This window comes from Schistocerca nitens, chromosome 2 (assembly GCF_023898315.1).
Source record: "Schistocerca nitens isolate TAMUIC-IGC-003100 chromosome 2, iqSchNite1.1, whole genome shotgun sequence".
In the NCBI taxonomy this organism is placed as follows: domain Eukaryota; kingdom Metazoa; phylum Arthropoda; class Insecta; order Orthoptera; family Acrididae; genus Schistocerca; species Schistocerca nitens.
In genome coordinates this window covers 1,050,068,791-1,050,095,258 of record NC_064615.1, presented here as the reverse complement: position 1 = coordinate 1,050,095,258, position 26,468 = coordinate 1,050,068,791, and the positions used below count along the sequence as shown (strand labels likewise).

The 26,468-nt window shown below is 40.9% G+C and overlaps 2 protein-coding genes across 3 annotated transcripts in view; both read right to left on the bottom strand.

Moving 5' to 3' along the window:
• LOC126235530 (trypsin-1-like) overlaps nt 1-26,468 on the bottom strand; it is a 204,599-nt gene that overhangs the window by 78,435 nt on the left and 99,696 nt on the right. The gene's annotated exons all lie outside the window — the stretch shown is intronic.
• The window catches only part of LOC126237401 (trypsin-1-like), a 55,412-nt gene continuing 52,956 nt past the window's right edge, over nt 24,013-26,468 (bottom strand). For both annotated transcript variants that reach the window (XM_049947493.1, XM_049947491.1), the window contains exons 5-7: nt 25,774-25,880; nt 24,748-24,947; nt 24,013-24,311 (exon numbers count right to left, since the gene is read on the bottom strand). In XM_049947493.1, coding sequence (XP_049803450.1) covers nt 24,147-24,311; nt 24,748-24,947; nt 25,774-25,880 — 472 coding nt within the window. In that variant the 3' untranslated portion in view covers nt 24,013-24,146. The remainder of the gene's footprint in view (nt 24,312-24,747; nt 24,948-25,773; nt 25,881-26,468) is intronic.

Here is a 26,468-nt window from a genome sequence, read left to right as displayed (position 1 = left end):
CACGCGCACAGACGAAGCTGCCGAAGTTACTGTTCTTGTCTGCATTTCTATTGTTGTAAAAAAGGAAAAATGTTTTTAACGTTCAGTGTTGTATTCCTTGGTATCTTCATGAAGTATGTTTCGTGTGTATAGGATCTCCTCGAAATTCGTTTTTTTTTCAGTTAAGTGCCAAATCTGTATCTTAAAAAATATACCGTTTTAAATGAAACTGTTTTGTTCAGACTTAATAATTTGCAACAGGTTATGGACCAGGCTATGTGAAACTGAACAAAATACAGTTTTTTTCAAGTTTGATTCAATTTAGTGTGTGCTGGTAGAAACTATCTGTTGTTGAATCGAGCTGTAGTGTAAGAATATGGCTACAAAAGGAGACTATAAAGTGATTATCGATAAACTCGAAGGGCCTGAAGATTGGGCAAAATGGAAATGGCATATCTCTATGGTACTCCATATGAACTGGAAGACGTTATTATCGGTACGCGCGAACCCGCGGTGCTGCCTCGGGAACCAACAAGTGAACAGAAGGCAGCGTACGCAGAATGGCAAAAGAATGACCCGAAAGGGGCAAGTTTGATAGCAAGTGCGCTAAGCAAACCAGTAGCTCAACTTATATTGATGTGCAGAAACGCTAAAGAAATATGGGACAAACTACATGCGAAATATAGTAGCACGCAACGCTTGAACATGTTACTTGAATCATTCTTCCATGTCAAACGTGGCGAAGCAGAAGATATTAGCTCACATGTTGCTAACCTACAAAAGTTATTTGTAGATTTAAATGATGTATTAACGAAAAATGGAGAGAATACGTTGTCTGAAAGGATATTGGCTGGTTCAAAATGGCTTTGAGCACTATGCGACTTAACTTCTGAGGTCATCAGTCGCCTAACTAACCTAAGGACATCACACACATCCATGCCCGAGGCAGGATTCGACCCTGCGATCGTAGCGGTGGCTCGGTTCCAGACTGTAGCGCCTAGACCCGCACGGCCACTGCAGCCGGCAAGAATATTAAACGGTCGAATTTTATCTACGCTGGGAAAGGAATATGATAATTTTAAATATCTCTGGGACACAATACCGGCTGAAAACCAGAATTTGAACTTACTTATTGAAAAACTTTGTGCTATTGAACTGCGTGAACAAAGTACAACGGATGTAACTGCATTGGCTGCGCATAACTCACGATAAAACAAGGTGTCAAAAGAGCGAGCAAAACAAAAATTTCCGTGTAACAAATGTAAACAACTGGGACACGGCAGCGGAGTGTCCACAGAACCCTCGTGACTGCAATAACGAGCGGCAAGCAGAGAAGGTGAATGAAAACGCTGTGTTTACTTCGTGTGCCATGCGTGCGTCTACTGTAAATTATATTGACGTAAATAAATGGTATTGTGATAGTGGTGCTACGAAGCATATCACACCGATTAACCAATACTTCGTCTTTTACAGCGAATTTGATGTTCCTGAAGTGGTGTCATTAGGAAGACAAGGTACTAACATGCATGCACTTGGTAAAGGCACAGTTTACATCGAAATAAGACGAAACAATGAATGGTATAGGGCCACGTTGGAAAATGTTTTGTATGTGCCCGATGCAAGCGCTCATTTGTTCTCTGCCAGAGCAGCTACAGGTAACGGCTACAGTATAACATTCGATTATAAAAGTGTTATGATTAAAAAAAATGTCTGCGGCGACATCGTCATGACAGGCTATGTGGAAAATGGTCTGTACGTGTTGAATATGTGTATTGTCAGTCCAGAATTAAGTATACACTCCTGGAAATGGAAAAAAGAACACATTGACACCGGTGTGTCAGACCCACCATACTTGCTCCGGACACTGCGAGAGGGCTGTACAAGCAATGATCACACGCACGGCACAGCGGACACACCAGGAACCGCGGTGTTGGCCGTCGAATGGCGCTAGCTGTGCAGCATTTGTGCACCGCCGCCGTCCGTGTCAGCCAGTTTGCCGTGGCATACGGAGCTCCATCGCAGTCTTTAACACTGGTAGCATGCCGCGACAGCGTGGACGTGAACCGTATGTGCAGTTGACGGACTTTGAGCGAGGGCGTATAGTGGGCATGCGGGAGGCCGGGTGGACGTACCGCCGAATTGCTCAACACGTGGGGCGTGAGGTCTCCACAGTACATCGATGTTGTCGCCAGTGGTCGGCGGAAGGTGCACGTGCCCGTCGACCTGGGACCGGACCGCAGCGACGCACGGATGCACGCCAAGACCGTAGGATCCTACGCAGTGCCGTAGGGGACCGCACCGCCACTTCCCAGCAAATTAGGGACACTGTTGCTCCTGGGGTATCGGCGAGGACCATTCGCAACCGTCTCCATGAAGCTGGGCTACGGTCCCGCACACCGTTAGGCCGTCTTCCGCTCACGCCCCAACATCGTGCAGTCCGCCTCCAGTGGTGTCGCGACAGGCGTGAATGGAGGGACGAATGGAGACGTGTCGTCTTCAGCGATGAGAGTCGCTTCTGCCTTGGTGCCAATGATGGTCGTATGCGTGTTTGGCGCCGTGCAGGTGAGCGCCACAATCAGGACTGCATACGACCGAGGCACACAGGGCCAACACCCGGCATCATGGTGTGGGGAGCGATCTCCTACACTGGCCGTACACCACTGGTGATCGTCGAGGGGACACTGAATAGTGCACGGTACATCCAAACCGTCATCGAACCCATCGTTCTACCATTCCTAGACCGGCAAGGGAACTTGCTGTTCCAACAGGACAATGCACGTCCGCATGTATCCCGTGCCACCCAACGTGCTCTAGAAGGTGTAAGTCAACTACCCTGGCCAGCAAGATCTCCGGATCTGTCCCCCATTGAGCATGTTTGGGACTGGATGAAGCGTCGTCTCACGCGGTCTGCACGTCCAGCACGAACGCTGGTCCAACTGAGGCGCCAGGTGGAAATGGCATGGCAAGCCGTTCCACAGGACTACATCCAGCATCTCTACGATCGTCTCCATGGGAGAATAGCAGCCTGCATTGCTGCGAAAGGTGGATATACACTGTACTAGTGCCGACATTGTGCATGCTCTGTTGCCTGTGTCTATGTGCCTGTGGTTCTGTCAGTGTGATCATGTGATGTATCTGACCCCAGGAATGTGTCAATAAAGTTTCCCCTTCCTGGGACAATGAATTCACGGTGTTCTTATTTCAATTTCCAGGAGTGTATATAGTGAGATCTGAAACACTGCAAATGTACATTAGAAAATAAGCAAAATAAGCAACTCATCAAGAACATTTTGAAGAAACTTAACATCAGTGTAGAAGGTTGTAGTGATGAATGTTGTGACGGTTGCGTGTTAGGAAAGCTGCGTAGAATACCATTCAAACAACGAACAAACCGCTCCACAGTTAATGGTGAATTAATTCACGCAGATGTCAATGGACCAATGAGTACAGAGTCGTTTGGCGGTGCTCGATATTATGTATGTCTTAAATACGATTTCAGTAAATTTCGTCGAATTTTCTTTCTTAAGCACAAACATGAAGTGTACGATATACTTAAGCAGTTTTTAAATGAAGCACAAATCAGAGGACATGGTGTTAAACAATTTCGATGTGATGGAGGCAAGGAATTTAACAACAGCGTGATTAAGAAGTTACTCATGGATAAAGGAATAGAATTACTGATTTCTCCACCGTATACACCTGAACAAAACGGTGTGGCTGAACGTGAAAACAGAACAATTGTTTTTGCCGCACGTTCGATGCTAAACACACATATGCTACCAAGAGGACTGTGGGCAGAAGTATGCAATACAGCAGTCTATATTTTAAATCGTACTGGAAGGTCTTCGGTTCCAGACAAATTTCCATATGATCTGTGGTACAATCGATCAGTGGGAAAACTTGATCATCTCAGAAGTTTTGGCACAGGTTGCTATGTTCATATAAGCAAACAATTCCGTTCAAAATTTGATGACAAGGCTGTTTTTGGACAACTCGTTGGGTATGTCAATGACAAAGATGGATTTAGGGTCTGGGTTCCTTCCAAAAGGAAAGTTGTCTTGAGTCATGATATAAAATTTAAACCAGAGATAGTGTGTAGCTCCCACAATAATCACATTACCTTCGACATTCCTGGGCAGTCTGCTTCTGGAGGAAGTCAAAGTGCAGAAAACTTTAACTGACTTGAATCTGGAGGAAGTCAGGAATCAGATGGCAATAACAAAAAGTCAGCAGAATTTCTGAAAGCCAGAGCATCAAAATCTTCTAACGTAGATGAACTGGAGAAGACTACGAAGAAAACCAGCCTGGATAGATAGTGGTGAGTTCCTGATGTTTTCAAAACATATTGCTGGCGAACAAAAGGATCCCACCTGTTTTTCTGATGTATGAGAAAGAAAATTGAATGCAAGTTGTCAATGAAGAACTAGAATCACTAAAGAGAAACAATACTTGGGTGTTAGTTGAACGTGCTATGAATGCCAAAGTATTACAAAATCGTTGGGTTCTACGTCGAAAAGTTTCTGCTGATGAAAACACTCGCTTCAAAGCTGGATTAGCTGCTAAAGGATATATTCAGCAAGCAGGAATAAATTATGAAGATACATTTAGTCCTGTTGCACGTTATGACACCATTAGAGTTTTGCTAGCGGTAGCTACTTCAAAAAAACTGGTGTTGAAACAATTTGATGTGAAGACGGCATTTTTGAATGGAATACTTCAAGATGAAGTATACGTGGTACAACCAGAAGGCTTTGAAGATAGATGCATCGAGTGTGTCTGTTGAAACGGAGTCTCTATGGACTAAAACAAGCACCATGCTCCTGGAACAAACGGTTTATGGGAGTTATGGAGAAAGCAGGTTTTCGGAACAGTGCTGCAGATCCTTGTTTGTTTTATCGCAAATGCAGTGAAAAAAGACTTTATGTAGCTATTTACGTTGATGACGGCGTAATTGTTGGCAGTGACGAAGAAGAAATAACAGCATTTATGAATTCCTCACAATGTGAATTTGATATAACATTCGGGACTCTTGGCAGTTTTCTTGGCATAAAAATAGAAAAAAATGAAAATGGAGCAATTATGATAAGTCAAGAAAAGTACACGAAAGAAATGGTTCAAATGGCTCTGAGCACTATGGGACTTAACTTCTCAGGTCATCAGTCCCATAGAACTTAGAACTAATTAAACCTAACTAACCTATGGACATCACACACATCCGTGCCCGAGGCAGGATTCGAATCTGCGACCGTAGCGGTCGCGCAGTTCCAGACTGAAGCGCCTGGAACCGCACGGCCACACTGGCCGGCACGAAAGAAATACTGGAAAGATTTCGAATGGTTGAATCTAAGATGAATTCAGCTCCAATTGCATATGAAGAAAATGATCAGAATAAAACAGAAGCAATTTGATCCTCCGTTCCCTCTAGCGTCCAGACATAAGATTTGCACTCAATAAAACTGCTCGATCTATGAGAAAACCAACTGCTTCAGACTGGAACCGACTTAAACACACATTTTGGTATCTGAAAGGTACATTAAATTATGGCATCAGCTATGATAGAGAAGAAAATCTGAGAATTTACAGTGATGCTGATTTTGCTGGAGACAAACAGACAAGACTTTCAACAACTGGTATAGTGGCAAAGTACCATGGAGGGGCAATATCATGGACAAGTCAGTGCAGAAGGTAGTGGCTACATCTACAACTGAAGCAGAAATCATTTCAGCAAGTGAAGGAGCCAAAGAATTAATTTGGTTACGTCGTTTACTAAGTGACTTGGTTGAAATGCCGGAACAACCTTCAACGCTTTATATTAACAATGCCAGTACATTAAAACTGGCAAAAAACCATGAATATCATCGTCTGTCAAAACACATAGAGGTCCGACACTTCTATGCTCGTGAAAGATTTCTGAATGGTGAAATTTTGGTAGAACATATAGATGGAAAAAACCAGTTAGCTGATCTGCTGACAAAGCCACTTGAGCGAGTTCGATTTAATTTGCTGCGTGCAGAGATTGGTGTGAAGGAAGTCAAACAGTAACTCTTTGTTTTCATATCCTTTTGGAAGAAGTGTTGTAAAAAAGGAAAAATGTTTTTAACGTTCAATGTAGTATTCCTTGGTATTTTCATGAAGAATGTTTTGTGTATATAGGATCTCCTTGATGTTCTTTTTTTTTCAATTAAGTGCCAAATCTGTATCCTAAAGAAATATACTGTTTTAAATGAAACTGTTTCGTTCAGACTTAATAATTTGCTACAGCTATGAATCCACAGGTGAGCACACGACAGCTTGAACACGAGTTTGGCATTCCTAAAAGCAGTGTACATTGTATTCTTACATGTCACTGGTCGCATCTTACCATCTACATCAAGAATTGCCTGGGAATGATTTTCAGAATCGTGTGGAGTTCTGTCAGTAGGCACAGCAGCAAATCCTCGCCAACCCGAACTTCTTCCCCAATGTTCTATTTACCGATGAATGTTCCTTCATAAACGAAGGACAGGTCAATACAAAGCAGATGCATTGTTGGTCCAGCTACAACCCACGATGGCTTACACAGGTGGAAAATCCGCGCCATTCGCGATTTAAAGTCTGCTGTGGGATGCTTGGGACCGACCGCTGTGGCCGAGCTGTTCTAGGCGCTTCAGTCTGGAACCGCGCGACCGCTACGGTCGCAGGATCGAATCCTGCCTCGGGCATGAATGTGTGTGACGTCCTTAGTTTTAAGTAGTTCTAAATTCTGAGGGACTGATGAGCTCAGATGTTAAGTCCCATAGTGCTCAGAGCCATTTGAACCATTTGATGCTTAGTACTACAATTATTGACCCTTATTTCATCAAGGGTAGTATAAACGGCACAGCCTATGCCAACTTCCTCAGACGAATTCTTCCTCCTCTTCTGGATGAAGTGCCGCTAAGAACCAGAATCCTTATGTGGTATCAAAACAATGGATGTCCAGCACATAATGCCTTGCGTGAACGTCATGTTCTGAAGCGAAGGTATCCTGCCAGATGTATTGGTCGAGGAGGAACAGTTACTTGGCCAGCTAGATCTCCTGATTTAAATCATCTGGACTTTTCTCTTTGGGGATGCATTAAAGACGTTGTCCATCGCGATATTCCATCAACTCCAGAGGACATGCAGGAATGTATCGGGCTTGCTTGTAATTCTCTTGTGCAGGCAACACTGGAAGCAGTAATTAATTCTTTCGTTCAACGAGTGCACCAGCGTATCGGCGTGCAGGATCTCCACCTTGAGCATATTTGAATGTTCTACTCCTGGGCAATGGTACAGGAGTGTCAAAGTAAATTTTGGATTTTTACTTGGTTTGCATTTGTTTTCTGACAACCCCCAACAAGTGGACGAGTTTGTTATCCCGGGCTCAAATTCAATGTTGTGTTATGTAACGTTGTGTTTCAGTGAATGGTACATTACGATACATTTTTGAATAGGTCTTTAGGAGAGCAAATGAATTACCGAATAAAAGATATAGGGTGCCATTTAAAAAAGTCAAACCGCTGTTCATATCTTTGTAAAAAACAAAGTTACAACGAAGGGAATCATGCTGATCGATGTCCTCCTGACGGCTAAAGAACATTTGCTTGAAACATTTTATAATTTGCGTCTGGACAATAGTTATTTATGGTGGTCAAGAATAATGCGACACCCTGTATAGCTAGAAAAACATTCGTCGTTCACTGTATTTTCCATTGTTTGTAGTGCTGATTTGTGACTATCAGGGAGTGAGGATGGGCAGAAGTGGGTTTTTATTGAATTTGTGGATGAGGTGTGAAGAAGTTTTCTTTCTGGTGAAAAGGAATAAGTGGTGAGATTTAAAGTGGAAAAGTGTCTAGGAGAGAAAGGTAAAACGATTGCAAAGAAGACTTTGAAACTTGCAACAGAAAAGGAAAGGAGTTGAATAGGCAGGTGAAGTTGTTGAATACTAATAGTACAGGCGGCATGGAAAAAGATGAGAATGAGAGGGGCAGCCAAGTCCTTTTCAATGGAACCATTCCAGAACTTGTGGTACACGACTTAGGGATGTGACTGATATCCAACTGGATTGGAGGAAGAGGACCGATCATCCCAAATTCGGGGCCAGTGAGATAAATACTGTGCCATAAGGCTAAGTGAGTAAGGAGGAGGGGAACCCACACGTGGAGACCGGATGTTTTTGAACTGGAACTATAGGCACATCTCTGGCAGAATTTCATGGAAATGTTAGCTTAGTGAAGTTCCTTATTATAGACTTTGGGGTCTGTACCCAAGGCTGTATTTTGAGATCTACTGGTTGTGCCAAAAGGCCAAGTGAATATAGAGCGACCCTTAGGATTTCTGGTGGATAGAGCAAAGAGGTGTCATTGGTATACTTTAGGATCTGGAGGAAGGATATGATTTAGGTTTTGGCAGTGCACACGATTGAGAAGAATAGCACTTTGGCGCACCACTTCAGTTAGATGTAAGATGCAAGGATTGGTGTCACTTAAATAGGAAGGATTATTGTGTAGAAGTGATCCATTGTGGATAAAACAGTTTACTGAACATGCAGATTTCACCAAGACGTGTTAGACATGTCCTGCGGGCACTTGAAAAGAAGGGTCAAAAGCCGATAATGCAATAGTGGGTATGATGAAAGTAGTTACAGTGAAATGGCGTCACATAAAATTTTTTGCAGTTTCATGAAATTCTCGAGACTGAATTGTAGATCAGAATGACATATACAGTTGCAGGCCGTTTCTTGGTCATATGATCCCTGTATGGATAAATTCCAGTTACTGGTTTGATAGAATATGAGTAGACTGTTAGGAAAGAAATTGCATTATCAGCCGCTGGCTAATAGGAAAACGAATCGTGACCAGGATCATTTACGCTGCGATTTTGTGGAATACCCTATTAATGTGTTGTGCAGTGCTGGGTGTGCCCCGTCTCTGATAAATTGTCGTACTGCTGTGTGCTAGATGTTACAGCTGAGGTGTCACTGGACTCTTTGTCTGTGAGGACTAAAGAATAATTAATACAGAAGCCATTAGGAACTACAATGGTTAGAAGGAAGCGTGATTGTTGCCAGTGAACCACGTAACAGATGTTACGGGTAGGAAGAGAGCTGTAAAATGGATGTGAGGTATGAAGTGATATATTTGTAATGCAAGCAAATGTTAACTGCCAGTAAAGAACTGTTTGATATTTATGAGGTTTTTTTCTCCAGGTGTAACCTTCTTTAAGGGACAGTTTAGGTTGAGTTTTATATTCAGGACTCAATCAGTAACCGGATAATCTATTATGGTTCTGGTTGTCTAAAAAACTAAACAATAATACCGGCGTTCGAGTCACTGTGTGCTTGGAGACTTTATTTGGTTTGAGGATCGAAATGGAAATTGTGCTGGGCCTCCTCCATTGTCACGTCGGAGTGTACATCTTTAAATTCTGTAGTGTTGGTGGGGAAAAGTCACGAACACTGGGGCGGGCGCACCATTTGGGTGTAGTGTCTGTTAGGTTTCATTGACGGTCAAACTCAATAGTCGTAATTTTCTGCACGATTTGGACTGGACGTTTCTTTTCTTGATTTCATCCCCCCGCCCCACTCGAACAAATGGTAAGCTGTCACCGATATCAGCTATTCTTCAGCCAGAGTGATTTAAAACCAGATAAAAAGTGAAACAACTTCAAATAATTGATAAATTACACAATATTTTATGACTGTAAGCCAAGTATCAATGTTAGTCTTTGGGTACGTTCCTGGTGTTTTATGGTGTTTTACTGTATCAGTTACTTGGATAGGATGTTTGTAAGTTGTGAGACATAGGCCACGCGAGGGAAAAAGTTGAAAACTTGGCATTTGAAATCTATGAAGGTAATAAATAATAGGGAAGTTGAACAATCCGAAATTCTAAAAAGATCTACAGAACACATGTAACGTCTAGTAAGAAAAGAAAACATATTATGTAGTAACGAGAAAATTATATGTATCATATTGTATTATTGTATAAAATTATGTATTTTTTTTATTATTTTTTTTTGAGAACATCTGCGTCGGCGAGTAATGAAACCGCCACAGACGATAAATGTCCAACAAAGATTAAAATAGGTAACTAGTATATAATACGCGACAAACATTAATTTCTCTGTCTTCTTCATCTGGGAGTCGAGCGAGTAAGATATCCTGTATCGTAGTAGCGAACGCTAGTGTAGCATTCTTTTGTCGAGACTAAGAGATGTACGCCATTACGTGTGAATTCATAAAGGTGTGTAACAATTGAAATATTTAAATGTTTTAATAGAGTTATTTAAATGAAAACTTGCATTATTAATTGTTAAAGCTTGCTTGCCTATTATCCCATCCTGTTGAGACATTTTTCAGTTATATAAATATTATCTGTGGTGCTGAGCTGCGTGGCGAACGAAAGAGCCGCTGCCGCGGCGTATTCAAACGACTTCCAATATAGTCTATCATACCGCAGGGAAGCGGTAAAGTAATAGTAAAATAATATTATTTCTTTTAGCTTCCAGACTTGCAGTGCAGATCAGCAGATTTTATGATGTGTTGCAGGTTGACGCGGGCTGCTGATAGTACATAACTCACAGTACAAATAAGTTACTGTACCGTCAAAATCTAATAGGAATCTTGCTGTGCTCCGTTCTGGTCTGGCAAACTTTATAGTGAAAACGTATTTTTTTTAATAAGAGTCTCATGTTCTTGTGCTAGTCGTGGTATTGAATGGTGTTTTACCGAGAAACAAAATCCACTGCAAAATTTTGTTGTTGAACGATCATACGAACTGTAACATCAGTGTTCATAACCAAGTAATTTCAATTTTCAATAACTATAAAGTAGGAAAGATATGTTGATTTTTAGAACGAGTTACAGTCACGAAAAAACGTTCCTTTAATTGTCGGCCAGATACAGAACAATAAGATCTCAATATATTCTGTTTTGTTAAGAGGTAATGATGATAAAGAAATTCATAGCACAGCATTGCTAACAGATATTTCGCGGCTCTTTTCATATATGCGTTGTTACGCTAATAATAATAATAATAACAGAAAAGAGTTTATAACGAAAAAATTACGAGAGACGCGAAACTGTCGCCCAAAAACGCGGGGCCCGAATTTGCAGTGGCCACAAATATATAATTTTATGTATTTTTCTTTCAGTGTCTATTGTTATATATATATATATATATATATATATATATATATATATATATATATATGTATTTAGTGATAAATGTATGTACGTGTATCATGATTAATGCAATGTATTAATGAATGTGCAACCACTCTTTCATGAAAAAACGTACTACTGCAAGCGAGTCAGAGAAGACGATCCTGATAGTACTGAGAAACTGTAACGACTACGTAATCCGGGGGCAGCCGAACCCCGAGATCAGATAAACTAAAGGTAAGACTACAGTGTAGTTGTCCTGTTTGTAGAAGCTGAGCTCCAGTGAAGTGATCTCATATCGCTAGTGGTGTGCATATTGTGCGTAGTTTGATGTTAGTGTTTATGACAGGACAAAGTTGATGGTAGATAGTAATTTTTAGTGTGCAGTGTAGTGTAGATAAATTAACGTATTTTGTGTGCAAGTGGCAAAAATGTCAGATTTTGTGTTTGAGTAAGCAATTTAGGAATATGGTTAAGTTGCGTAGTCAACGTCCGAGCAATATGGATACTGAGGAACAACAATTAGTTAGTGCAGGAAATGTAGAACCGGGTACCTTAAGCAGTACAAGTACTCTCTTTGAGGTTATAACATGCGAAAATGTGGGGGCAGGGGCACAGGAAGTGGTGCCACCGCCCACCAGTGCTCAAGGAGATGTAGATAAAGAAATTGCACCACCACCAGAAAAGCAGGAACCAGAGAGTGGTAATCTGCCTGGTGGATATTCACTTCAGGCGATATTAGAGCGCGTGCTGGATTACCAGGCAAAATTTGCGCAACAGCAAGCTGAGCGAGATCGCCAGCAAGCTGAGCGAGATCGCCGGCTAGAGGAAAAGTTACTTGAACAGCTAGCTGAGCGAGACCAGCAACTTGTGCAATCGTTAGAAATTATGAAAAAGGACATTGCCTGTATGAAACAGAATTATGAGTCGATACCTAAGGCCGTGCAGGAGTTGACTGTACAGGTCAACAACCTGCAAGTAGCAAACACTAACATGGTAGACGAAATAGGTGTATTAGCCAACCGAGTAGAAAAGCTAGAAATAGATTCCACACAGCTTGTAGAGCAGAAGTGGAACGAACAAGCAACTAAAATTGAAACCGAATTCAACTCATGGCTAGAAGTGAATGAGAGTGAGATTGACAAAAATATTAATTCTAAGGTACAAGCAGCCATAGCAGATAGAAATTCCGAATCGTTCAGTACCGCAGTAAATAGTCAGGTACAGAACGACGTGCAAACCATCAAACAAATACTCAGTGAGGATATTCCGCAGTGGCAAGTGAATATTAACAAACGGATATCCGACCTGGAGAAGGGTTTAGCACAAAGCAGAAAACATCTGGAACAGGAACCTATGTCGCCAACAGCCCATGGTTTTGGCAACGCACAAACTTATACGCGATACAACAATGGTGAATCTGTAGTTGATAATGCGAAGAGCTGTAGCTTCGGTTCGGAGCACACAGCATATGTCCCAGGAGCAAACCCATGTAGTTCAAAAATATTAGTTGAAGAAAGTTTAATCAAAAATAGGCAGTTTCAAACGTTTACTACTGAACGGAAGTCAGTACACCTAGTAGTATTCATAAAAAGCTTTAAAAATATCTTGCCTAGTGTGTGGAACGAAGCACAGAAAATTCAATACGTAATATCATACATTCAAGGTGACTCAGCGTTGTGGGCTACGGAAGTAGCAGACAGCTGCATGACATATGAGCAGTTCGAAAGGGCGTTCCTGTCGAAATATTGGTCGCCTTGTATACAAGAGCGGCTAAGAAAAGAAGTATACAATCCCGAACCGTACTCACCCCGTCTTGGGAATTTGAGACGGTATTTTGAAAAGTATATAAACAAAACGCGCTACTGGGACGAGCCTACATCACCAAGAGACATAATAAGACTACTAAAATCACATTTACCCATTCATATCAAAGAGAAATTAATACATGTACCAGAAAGCGACATGGAACACTTCCTGTCTGTTCTAGATTCAATAGACTTGATCCAGGAAGACGCAAAATCAGCGTGCGATCACTCGCGGAATAATGGATCAGGATGTAAACATGACAGAAATAATAGTGCACAAGACCACAACCATGGAAATGGTGGTGGTAACAAGCGGCAAGAGCATTCGAAAAATGGTAGTAATGGTAGAAGCCAGAACGGGTATGGGCAACCAACTTATAACAAAAGGCGTCGATTTGACGACCGGTACGAATCCGGAATGTCAGGGACCAACCGCTGGAAAAATGCGCGAGGTCAGTGGCATAGCAATTATAGTGATAGTAATCGAAATTGGCATCAGAATCAGAGAACAAGCCCAGAGCGACAGGGTAATGACCGGTATGACAACAATAGACCACCACCGCAAAACGCGCCTATTGCGCAGCCGTGGCGGCCTACAAATCAGAATGTACACATAGTGGAGGTCGCGGACAATAGCCGTCCAAGTACCTCACAAGTAAGCAATCCAACAAACTAGAATCGGCCTCGATATGCTCTCCATCGCTGGCCGAGGGGTGGAGTGAGAGCAACACGATGATAATAATATACCTGGAATATGTATGCTGCGATACAGCGACGGTATCAGTATGGATAAAGATCTACTGAACGAACCGCACGAATGTAAGAAAGATAATAACGAAAATGTGCAAGCCATAATAGAAGCGAAAATCAATGATGTTGCAGTGAACATAATCATCGACACAGGTGCCTCAGTAAGTGTAATGAGTATAGAGTTATTTAAAGCACTGGGAAAAGGACGTAGCATACCGACTTTCCCGGTTAATAATTGTAAGGTGTCTGGAGACATAAGTGCACAGAGCCAATTAGTTAAGTACCAGGTGCAGGTGGAGATTTGTAAGGAGGGCGAAGCCATAGTGGGCTCGTTCCTCGTTGTTAAAGGATTAAAGGTGGCCTGCATTCTGGGAGTAGATTTTCTCCGTGAGAGAGACGCAGTGATCGACCTCTCCTTGGGAAAACTAAGCATAGTTAATAAAGGTAGGAGGATTGAGTTATCTATGATGAGATCGAAGGAGGTACTTGTGCCCTGTTGTAATCGAATTAATATCAAAGGTAGGAACCCCTGGGTACTACACCTCGATGATTTTTCACATGTAGCAGACCTCTATTACCCGAATTTAGAGGATCGAAATTTTGAAACAAATGTTGAGACATTTCAAACCAAAGTGCAGGAATCTGAAGGTTTAAGTGATATGCAAAAGCAACAGTTGACGCAGCTGCTATCGGAATATACTATGGTATTTACCGACCGACCAGGAATAGTCAAAGGGTACCACTATCACATAGAGGTGATGCCCCACCAAACATACTGTCGCGCAACTTACTCCATCCCTTGGTCGAGGAGGGAAGTAGTGGCCAAAGAGAAAAAAGAGGTACGATCGAGGTATAACCAACGAACAGAAATATAATGTAGGGGACCTGGTACTTATTCGTAACCACCCTAAATCCTCAGCCACCTTAAAACAAAATAGTAAGTGGCAATTGCTATATTCAGGGCCTTTTGAAGTAATAAGCGTGCCACATGAATGTAGCTATTTGTTGGCACATCCCCATACGGGGAAGATAAAAGGATTGTATCCACGTAAAGATGTAAAGTTATTTATTCAGTGACATGCCACATATAAGGAGTAATAGTTGTAAGAAGATTTTAATTGTGTTTTAGAGTATAAGTATGTTAGTATTAAGAAAGAAATTTGTGTGTAATTAAACTTGGAGGAAGTGGAATCAGGAAAGTGAACAATAGCTTACACAGGAAAGCTTTTGTTTACAGACAATTAGAGTCATTAAAATAATATATGCTCATCAAGCAACGAACAATCTTCTTGTTGATAAAGTGAGGATTAATTTCTTGAATTATTTTACAAAGGATTACTTTCTTGAATCATTTTCTATGTGTAGTATGTAAGTGCAATTAATGATGCAATCTTATACAGTAAGGTAACAGTTGTAATTGTATTAGAATAAGGAACCCTGAGAGAGAGAGTCTCTACTAGCCAAAAATTGACCTTGTAATATGAAACAATTATGTGATGTGATGTTTGCTGCCAGTAGTGATCTGAGAACGACACTGGAGCAGAAGCTAATCAAAAACAAGCCCGTTCCGTGTAAACTCCGCTTTGTATGTATCAATGCTTCAATTGAAGCCTGTGTACTTGGTACACGCCCTTGAATATTCAGTACGCGATACGCGGATTAAGTCAATCAACGCGGAACCTACACTGTAGTCATGTAGGAAAAATCATTAAAAATAATGCTAGTACTAAATGAAGTATTTATTGAGCAATATGCCCAAGTCAAGCTGTCATGCACCTGGTAAAATCTGTTTGCTAGATGGGTGATAACCAGGCAAGCTACACTGAAGTAAGGAAAGGAAAACTATGTACAAAAAAAAAAATCACACACCTTTAAAAAATTACAAAAGGGCTATATACGCCTAGTAAGAGCATTAAAAGTGTGTTGTGTCAAGGTAAAAACAATGGACGCAATGTAGATGAGAGTGATTATGCTAAGAACAGTTAAAATGCATTAAGAATAAACTTTGTGCATAAACAATTGAGGAAAGGACGGAATATTGTGTGTAGTAGGGACAGAAAATGACTGTTGTATCTGCACCAATATATACGTCGATATAGGTCAAGTGTTGAGTGACAGACTGTCCTAGTGCAGTGCTCAACGAACAACAGTGTATAAAAAACAGTAGTTATTGATCCGTTCGGAGACGATTCAAACAAACATCGCTCGACAGAGACATTTAGTATGTGTGTACCGAAACATTTTCGCGTGTTGAAAGACGCTCTGGCAGTTTATCAACCGTGAGAGTGAGTGAAAGTGTGTAGTACAATGTGCGTGTGACGAACCCTGAATACCAGTGTCACAATGCCACAAGAAACCTGTTATCACGCCAAAACATCCTGTGCATACCAGTGAAGCGACGGCTTACTGAACAATAAACACTTTTAAACAAGTTGCATTTTCTTCCACAGCTAGTAATCTGTGTCCTTAAAGACAGTACACCGTTGTGGAATGTTTGTTTCATGCGCTACGACGGGGAGCCATGCGGAGAAGCAGAGACGAGTGCCGTACCGCCAGCCAGCCGGTCGCGGTAAACCACTGCAACTCACCGACATCGGCGAATGGTTCGGCGCGGTTCGCGACTGCTTGGTCGCCACGTCAGCACGACGTCGCTGTTACTGAGAGCCGGTCGCCGATCCCAGCGACCGTCGGCAAGCGGCGATCCAGACGACGCTATTCAACAATTGCGTTGCGCCGCCCGCTCCGTACAACATTGTTGTCATTCAAATGAACTATCAACTATGTGGTTAATGCACTAATATGAACGGTATATTGGACACGAAATGACGTGACAAACATTGTGTTTTTTCTTTAGTTACTCGATGCAGACTCAAAGTATTCATTGGTTCAGTGATGTATAGATATAATATGTTTTCGTCATGTTAATGAAGTAAACTTGCACGAATGCTAGAACATTTTAAAACAATTGTCGTGAGTAAGGGCAGAGACGATTCATTATACTACTGTAAAACTGTTTAATGAGTGACTTTCATTGCAATACACAACACAAATGTGAAAAAGGGTAGAAGGTATATTGGTAACAAAGAGACTAAAAGTGTAACATGTTGTCATAAATAGCCTTTGTTAACTGTGAACATTGGATAGAGTCTGAACTTTTTTGTGATCGAACTGGGTATTAAAACAAACCAAGCGAGATGACTATGGCTCCGGCGCAGTTTTCCCAGGTTTTCTGATCGCACGTAGCCCGAATGGGGGAGCCAGATAACTGTAATGACCCTGGGACTAGGTTTACGGTCATCTCGCAAAGTGTAAAAACAGTATAAAAAGTGTAATTAAAACTACAGTGCAAAAGAACTAAGAAGTGTAAAGTGAATGTTCCAACCGAGGTAACAGACAATAACCAAACAGACGTTAGTGGCAGCATATTGCCGAACATTCTTAACGTTAGTCAATTGCTGCCAGAGGGCATTGTAACGTCTAGTAAGAAAAGAAAACATATTATGTAGTAACGAGAAAATTATATGTATCATATTGTGTTATTGTATAAAATTATGTATTTTTTTTATTATTTATTTTTGAGAACATCTGCGTCGGCGAGTAATGAAACCGCCACAGACGATAAATGTCCAACAAAGATTAAAATAGGTAACTAGTATATAATACGTGACAAACATTAATTTCTTTGTCTTCTTCATCTGGGAGTCGAGCGAGTAAGATATCCTGTGTCGTAGTAGCGAACGCTAGTGTAGCATTCTTTTGTCGAGACTAAGAGATGTACGCCATTACGTGTGAATTCATAAAGGTGTGTAACAATTGAAATATTTAAATGTTTTAATAGAGTTATTTAAATGAAAACTTGCATTATTAATTGTTAAAGCTTGCTTGCCTATTATCCCATCCTGTTGAGACATTTTTCAGTTATATAAATATTATCTGTGGTGCTGAGCTGCGTGGCGAACGAAAGAGCCGCTGCCGCGGCGTATTCAAACGACTTCCAATATAGTCTATCATACCGCAAGGAAGCGGTAAAGTAATAGTAAAATAATATTATTTCTTTTAGCTTCCAGACTTGCAGTGCAGATCAGCAGATTTTATGATGTGTTGCAGGTTGACGCGGGCTGCTGATAGTACATAACTCACAGTACAAATAAGTTAATGTACCGTCAAAATCTAATAGGAATCTTGCTGTGCTCCGTTCTGGTCTGGCAAACTTTATAGTGAAAACGTATTTTTTTAATAAGAGTCTCATGTTCTTGTGCTAGTCGTGGTATTGAATGGTGTTTTACCGAGAAACAAAATCCACTGCAAAATTTTGTTGTTGAACGATCATACGAACTGTAACATCAGTGTTCATAACCAAGTAATTTCAATTTTCAATAACTATAAAGTAGGAAAGATATGTTGATTTTTAGAACGAGTTACAGTCACGAAAAAACGTTCCTTTAATTGTCGGCCAGATACAGAACAATAAGATCTTAATATATTCTGTTTTGTTAAGAGGTAATGATGATAAAGAAATTCATAGCACAGCATTGCTAACAGATATTTCGCGGCTCTTTTCATGTATGCGTTGTTACGCTAATAATAATAATAATAATAACAGAAAAGAGTTTATAACGAAAAAATTACGAGAGACGCGAAACAGACTTGCTGTTAATAAAATAAAATATAAAGTATTCTGTAACATAATTACACGCAAATCTGAAACGTCCTAGAAAGTGAACTTCTGTAAGAAACTTAACGCTTCTAAACCTCGGGTTACAAATAAAATATCACCCAAAAGTGTTCGAGAAGCACACAGATACTGATAGGATTAAACTACATCACAAACTAAACTGTAATATGCTCAGCAGATTTATAAAAACATGAAAATATGTTGAGTCTAAAGAATAGTTGAGCTCCTCTAGCAGCAAAATAAGATCGAATTCGAACTTAAAAATGAACGAGGACACACGTATCAGGAGAAAGTGGCAATTTCTTAAAACGTAAATAATGATATCATCAAACACAACAAATAAATTCCAGAAATTTCTAATAATGTTTTTACGTCAGTACTGTAGCTGTGCACACTGATGAATGAATGTTGAGTGGATGCAAGCGGAACAGGGTACAGAGAGCCAGTTTTGGGTCATTCCCCTTCAGAAGACATGTGCTGTCATTGAAAGGGAAGGAAGAGAAGCCAGGTAGAGGCCACTGCGCCGGGTACATTGTTTGTGCAGCGAGCTCTACTGGACAGCAGCCTCTGAGTTTACATCCTGAATGGCGGGCATTGAGCAGCGCCATGGAGGTGCTTCACAAACTAGCAGCAGCAGAGCATGTAGTATCACAAATCACTACACCCTACAGGAAGCCTGTATACTGGCAACATTTGGGCATGGAATGGTTCAGGGATAAGATCTGTGAGGCTGAGCGTGAGGAGACAATCCGGCTCATTTGTTGTTATGAGTGTGGCAGTTGCAGCCATCAGCTGGCTTGTTTCTGAGCTCCAGCACTAACAACCCCTACATGTGGTTAATTATATTAAAACTGCGTGTGGAACGGACACTGCAACCTTATTAGAAGAGCTCTGATTGGTCAGCACACAGAAGAATTATTATCATAGGTGGTGACAATCACACACAAGTCACTCTCTGGCAGAGTAGAGCTTCGGTCTTGGTTCAGTCTTAGCCTTTGTCTTGTGGCAGAAGTCTGGTCAGAACACCTTTCACGCCACAGTTCAAGAGAGGTATAGCCAGGCTCTGAGGGAAAGCTGCCTCCAGTGAAGGCTACCATCATTGCCATTCACTGATATTCTCTGGTCAGCAACCACAGCATTTGCCAACTGATGTATAGCACAGACGCCAGAATTTTTGATAAATGTTAGGACTTTCACATTTGTAATTTAAGTGCGTTTGTTAGAAATTGCATGCACATCATGTACTCAATCAAGACAGTAAATGCCTGTGCGAGTCTTTATTTCTATCTTTCGTCCACAGTGCAATTTCTTCGAACCTAGCTATTTTCCCGAATGTTGCGCTTTCTCGAAAGTACCCATCTCACAGTCGTGAGCCAATCTTTGCCAGGGTATTGATATTGTCACTCAGTTGTAACCTGTGTTAGTATTTAATGAACGTGACAGTACCCTATCTTCGTGCACTTGTGTTTAATTTAAGTCTAGCTGGCGGCTGTGGCCGAGCGGTTCTAGGCGCTTCAGTTCGGAACCGCGCTGCTGCTACGGTCGCAGGTTCGAGTCCTGCCTCGGGTATGGATGTGTGTGATGTCCTTAACTTAGTTAAGTTTAAGAGTTCTAAGTCTAGGGAACTGATGAGCTCAGATGTTAAGTCCCATAGCGCTTAGAGCCATTTTGAACTTCGATGTGTACAGGGACATTTAATAAATAATACTTTATAGCAAACATTGTTTTATTCAGCAGTTTTATAAATTCCCTAGCTTATCATCTTTGTGAGTTACAGCACCAAGGTTAGTGTATGTTAAAGCCACTGCTGTTTAATAAGTTCCGTCCATTAAGTTATCTATTGCACAACACCTGTACTTAAATTTACTCGATAAGCGTATGTTGAAGGCTCGGCCATAACCTCATGGTAGCAAATACCACCTGCACAAGGTAGATATCTGGTTGTCAGTATTACTTGGATGGCCTCGATCTTGCTGGGAGATGCTAAAAGTTAGCGACTAACAGCTATTTGAAACTCTCTCATATAGAAAGATGAATTGCTCTCTTAGTAACGACTTTTTAGACCTCTCGTGAGTAGTTCTTTACGTAGTTGGCCATTCATCGTATGCATCCTCTCTGCTACAGTTCCTGAGATATACGTTCTATTCCTTTGGAATGGACAATTCACAATGTTTATTTATTCTGATGTTTCGTTGTATGTTACTTCTTTCTCCATCTCTCTCTCATTCTCTCTCTCTCTCTCTCTCTCTCTCTCTTTCTCTCTCTCTCTGTGTCTCTCTCTATACTCGTATAGTGTGAGTCACTAACTATTGCCACCAAGAAAAACTCCGAAAGTACTGTATAATAGGACCTGAAAAGTTAATAGGACAATAGTTGCATGGGACAACGGACATCATAATATGACGTTGGTGTTTTGTTGCTAGGTGGGGTCGCTTCACAGATATGAAGGTCAACTTCGTTTTTTTTTTTTTAATGGCATGCTATAGTCTGGTACTAAATTTCTGATATCGGCTGTCGAGATGAATCCAATGATGTGTGACAGTAAGGTCACAAAGGTGGCATCAACGTCCATTTACAGAATCGGTTCGAAGTGGCTGGCTCTGAGTACCATGGGACTTAACTTCTGAGGTCATCAGTCCCCTATAACTTAGAACTAAATAAACCTAACGAATCTAATGACATCACACACATCCATGCCCGAGGCAGGATTCGAACCTCCGACCGCAGCGGTCGCGCGATTTGAAGTGATGACCATTTGCATGACCATTGGCACTTATCGAAGCACATGCTTTGACAGTTCTCTCTCGCATATCTTCAAGTGTAGTTGGAACGACTTTATAAACAATGTTAGGAATTCCCACAAGAAAAAATCCAGAGGTGTCAAATCTGGCGAACGTCCGATGACCACGACACACCTCCTCCGTATCCAATCCAACGATTTGGGAATTGTCTCTACAACTCATTTCTAGCCATCAGCGAAAAATGTGCCGGACACACATCTTGTTGATTCCAAAATCTGTTCCTTGTTCCGAAAGGCATTTCTTCCAATAACAGGCCTAATGTTTGCTGCAGGAATGTGGTGTACTTCCTACCATTAAGATTTTCTTCGATGAAATAGGGGCCTATAATCCTGTCCTCCAGAATCCCACACCATACATTCACAGACCACGGTTTTTGGTGTGCAACTTCCCGATGTATTAAAGATCCTTTTGTTATCAATTTATCATTGACATATTTAAATGTGCGACGTAAAGGTTGAGTGCCCTGAGGATATCTTTCAAAGTATAAGTCTCTAGCTCTCACTGAATTTCGTTGGCATTCTCCATAAATGAGAAGCATATCCATACATCAGTCACATTAGCTTGATTCGATTATACTAGTCTTACTGTTCCGTTCGTGTTCTATTGCGAAACCGTCGAATGCTGTTTATATGTCAATGGCACACTGCCCAACAATGCATGTTATGCAAATTAACACTTCCATGGTTCGCGAATGTATCCTCGTCAGTAAACAAAATCAAATTAATAAAAGTGTCATCCCTCTGAATCTGAAGTTGAGCCCATCGACAGAATTCAATACGACACATACAAACCGTACCAGTTAATTATTGATGGAGACTGATACGGTAAGGTTGATATTTATAGCGATGCAAAACACTGTTGTGGCCGAGCGGTTCTAGGTGCTACAGTCTGGTACCGCGCGACAGCTACGATCGCAGGTTCGAATCCTGCCTCGGGCATGGATGTGTGTGATGTCCTTAGGTTAGTTAGGTTTAAGTAGTTCTAAGTCCTAGGGGACTGATGACCATAGCAGTTAAGTCCCATAGTGCTCAGAGCCATTTTTTTGCAAAACACTAACAACGCTACTCTGGCTCATGCCAGATTCCCTTGTGATTTGACGCGTACTAACACAAGAATCTCGAACCACAGTGGCAAGAGTACCAATTTCCGTTTCCACGATAGTAACTTTCCTTTGCCGGATATGTTTCCGATGCGTTAAAGATCCTTTTGTTCTCAATTTATGATGTGTTGTTGTTGTGGTCTTCAGTCCTGAGACTGGTTTTATGCAGCTCTCCATGCTACTCTATCCTATGCAAGCTTCTTCATCTCCCAGTACCTACTGCAGCCTACATCCTTCTGAATCTGCTTAGTGTATTCATCTCTTGGTCTCCCTCTACGATTTTTACCCTCCACGCTGCACTCCAATACTAAATTGGTGATCCCTCTATGTCTCAGAACATGTCCTACCAACCGATTCCTTCTTCTAGTCAAGTTGTGCCATAAGCTCCTCTTCTCCCCAATTCTATTCAATACCTCCTCATTAGTTATGTGATCTACCCATCTAATCTTCAGCATTCTTCTGTAGCACCACATTTCGAAAGCTTCTATCCTCTTCTTGTCTAAACTATTTATCGTCCACGTTTCACTTCCATACATGGCTACACTCCATACAAATACTTTCAGAAATGACTTCCTGACATTTAAATCTATACTCGATATTAACAAATTTCTTTTCTTCTTCAGAAACGCTTTCCTTGCCATTGCCAGTCTACATTATATATATATATATATATATATATATATATATATATATATATATATATATATATATATATATAAGACATATTTAAATGTACTACGTGAAAGGTGAATGCGTGGAGGGAATCTTTCAGTGCATTAGTCTCTGGCTCTCTATGAACTTCATTGGCTTTCTCCGTTAATGAGAAGCATATCGGCTTGAATACATCAGTCACATTCGCTTGATTCGACGATACTAGTCCTACCGTTCCTATTAGTGTTTTATCGCGAAACCGTCGTATAGTGTTTTTATGTCAATAGCTCATTGGATGGATACGCCATATTCGGCGAATATCTACTATTTGCACAATATCCGAGAGATAATTGTCAGTGTATGTGCTTCGATAGGTGCCGAAGTGATAAGGAATACCACTCAAGATAAGAAGATTGTAGCACTGGATTTATACCAATGCTAATCACTTCTGTAAATTGACATTCATACCACCTTTTTGACCTTCAAAGACCTTACTGTTGTGCATCATTGGATACGTCTCGATATCTGCTGTCAGAAAATAACTACCGAACTGAATCATCCCATTAAAACAAATTCACCATATCTCTGACGCAACCCCACCCAGTAACAAAAAACCAACGTCACATTATGACCGCCATTGTCGCATGCAACATTTGTCCCACAAACTTTTCGGCTACTATCATACTTTCAGAGTTATTTTAGGTAGAAATTGTTAGTGACTCACACGGTATATATAGAAAATTTCTGCAAAAACAGAATAACCGCTTTCTTACATACTGTTGAGAATTTCCTATTTGAACCTTGTTTTAAGCTTTCTAGTTGTCACTTCCATATATTGTCACTTCCATATACACTGAACTATAATTTTTGTATTCATGCTGTTGAATGCAAGCTTAAGTCGATAATCGCTTTGGGCTGCTGTATTGCTTGAATTTATTTGGAGAGTACATCTTGTTTGATACACCAAGTGGAGGACCATTCCTGTTATATGTTTAAAATTTTGTACGCTGCTTGACGTATCTAAATTTCATGAATACGCAAATTATTATGTTGGTACACAATTAGGTAATCATAAGAAAGGTGAATACGGTTTTAGAATAGTACATTTATTACGGATATCTGAGACATTCAGGTGTAGTTAATGCACTGATACATACTGAAGATGCATCTGGGGACACAATGTATTACAAGCAACGTAAGTTATTGGACGAAATATCATTTACACAAGTGAAATGACTCTTTTCGCGTTTTGGTTGATGAAGTCCAGGTGAGCGGATACTCTGGTGTAGACGGACGGAGCGCCTGGGTATCCACACGGGTCCACTCCCCAGGACACCACACCGATCACTTCACCGTTCTGCGCCAGGGGGCCGCCGGAGTCACCCTGAACACGATCAAACACCAGACAATGGGTAAAAATATCTCAGTACTTCTAGCTACAATTTTGCAATGGAATTATTGTTACCTCATTCAACATTATCTCAGAAATGTCTGTATTTTTGGAACGTACAACACCCAACCAAAAATCATGAGTTAAGGATAACAAACACCTTTCCCTGTTTTTAATTTGAATAAGTAACTGAACAGTATGTTTAGTTCACCATGGTCTTCGGCCTGTTGGCCATTCTGAAGTAATCGGGAATTATTTATCAAAATAGTTGTCTTGGTGCGAATATATCGTATATACTCAACTGTTTCCATCACAAGATGAATCGTAATTGTTTACAAGTTATAGGTTAAATAGGTCTAAATTAATAAATAACCTATAAATATGTGAAGTCCTTGTTTAACAAAAGGATGAATTGCAAGTTGTGACTTACACTGCAGACGGAGATGCCATCGTCAATGGGTCCCGAGCAGACCATTGTCTCCGTAAGCGGGTTGGAACCCAAGTTCAGGTCGTCGATATTTTGGCTGCAACTTTCGTAGTCGATTATGCTGACGTCGACAGTTTGCAGAATGTCAGGTGTGTCGGCCATTTCCGTTGCACCCCAGCCAGAAAGGACGGCAATGGATCCACCTGATATAAAATGGAAAAGTATTTTGTAGTAGAGTAAGTGGTCCAATGACACAATGTTAACAGTACTTTGCGTAACTGAAACAGTTCCGAAACATACTTAAGGTTCAAAGTTTCTCCCAATGCCATCCCTAAACCCATCCATGTTCGATTTCCCACCTTTTCTGTAAATCGTTTGTGTCAAATGTCCGAATAGTTCCTTTGAAAAATTCGCATCCAGTTTCCTCCCAAATCCTTTAGGAATCTAAGAGACGTAAAACCTTAAGTTCCTATTTTCTGCAATATTAATATTACATCAAAGAATATATTTACTGGGTTCCTATGTGTGTGTAGCCCTGAAAGTGATTCACTTATCCAAAATAGTACGTTACATTTGTCGTTTACTCCACACTGAATGTCAGATGCGACTTTGGCAACAACACATGTGGAGAGAGATGTGTTACTATTCCTTTATACATCACCTTCCCGTAAGCTTCGAAAGTACTGGGAAATTTATTTTGTGAATCGTAATATTCCGATAAGTGACAACAATGAAATGATACCCTTTAAAGCACACTAAAGCAACTACACGAGGTGTCAAATTACTTGCAGTTAATGTTTTGCCATACGGATGACACTGAACACTTATCAGAGACTTAATAACAAAACAAGTTCCCTTCCCGTATATCTCTTGCCTAACTTACGAAGATTTAGTATACATATCTGTACAGATAAAGGTCAGGTTTAACTTGACAATTGTGGGGAATAGTTTACCACTTATGTTGGAGATTAGGACAGACAGCCTCCGGTCTGCTAGTAAATTAAAGTGTGCGGTCCCGAGTTGGCGTACCTGCAGGGATTGAACCGGCGCTCGGCAAGCTGATGGCCTGGACGTACTCTCCCAGAGACAGAGAAGACTCCAACAGGAAGACAGCGATGTCATTTGAAGCTATACCTCTGAGGAAAAAAAGAATTTACTTCCGTAAGCACTGTATTACCCCACCTGCATTATTAAAAGTCACAACTGTTGAATCATACTGAACAAAACATATTATAGGAGTCGCTACTAAAAGGAAATGCGTTATATTCAACTGAATTCCTCTGCGAATTTTGACATTAGTAAATTTACTCTGATAGTGCAGTTGTTTAAGTAGCATGATTTCTTACATCTACAGATTCTCAAACGAAACTATGCGGTTCGAGAGACCCTTTAAGGATAAAAATATCTTATGATGTCCTTATGCAAGCCGAAGCAACAAATGAAACTTTGTTCTAGAACTGGAATTTGAACCCGAGTCTTTTGCTCACTTGGCAGATGGGCTAACCACTACGCCATCCTGCCACAGTAGCTTTGTACAACTACGCTTACCACGCTAGCGAACCTTCGTCGTAAGTCCAAAAACTTTTCATTTGTCACTTCAGTCTGTGTATACACATTCTACAAAATCTTATGGATAACATTGAGTCACACATTTGCATTCTGTACTATGCATTCGCTACCGTAGTTAAAACAATTTTTAACTGTATTACAGCTATAACTTATTG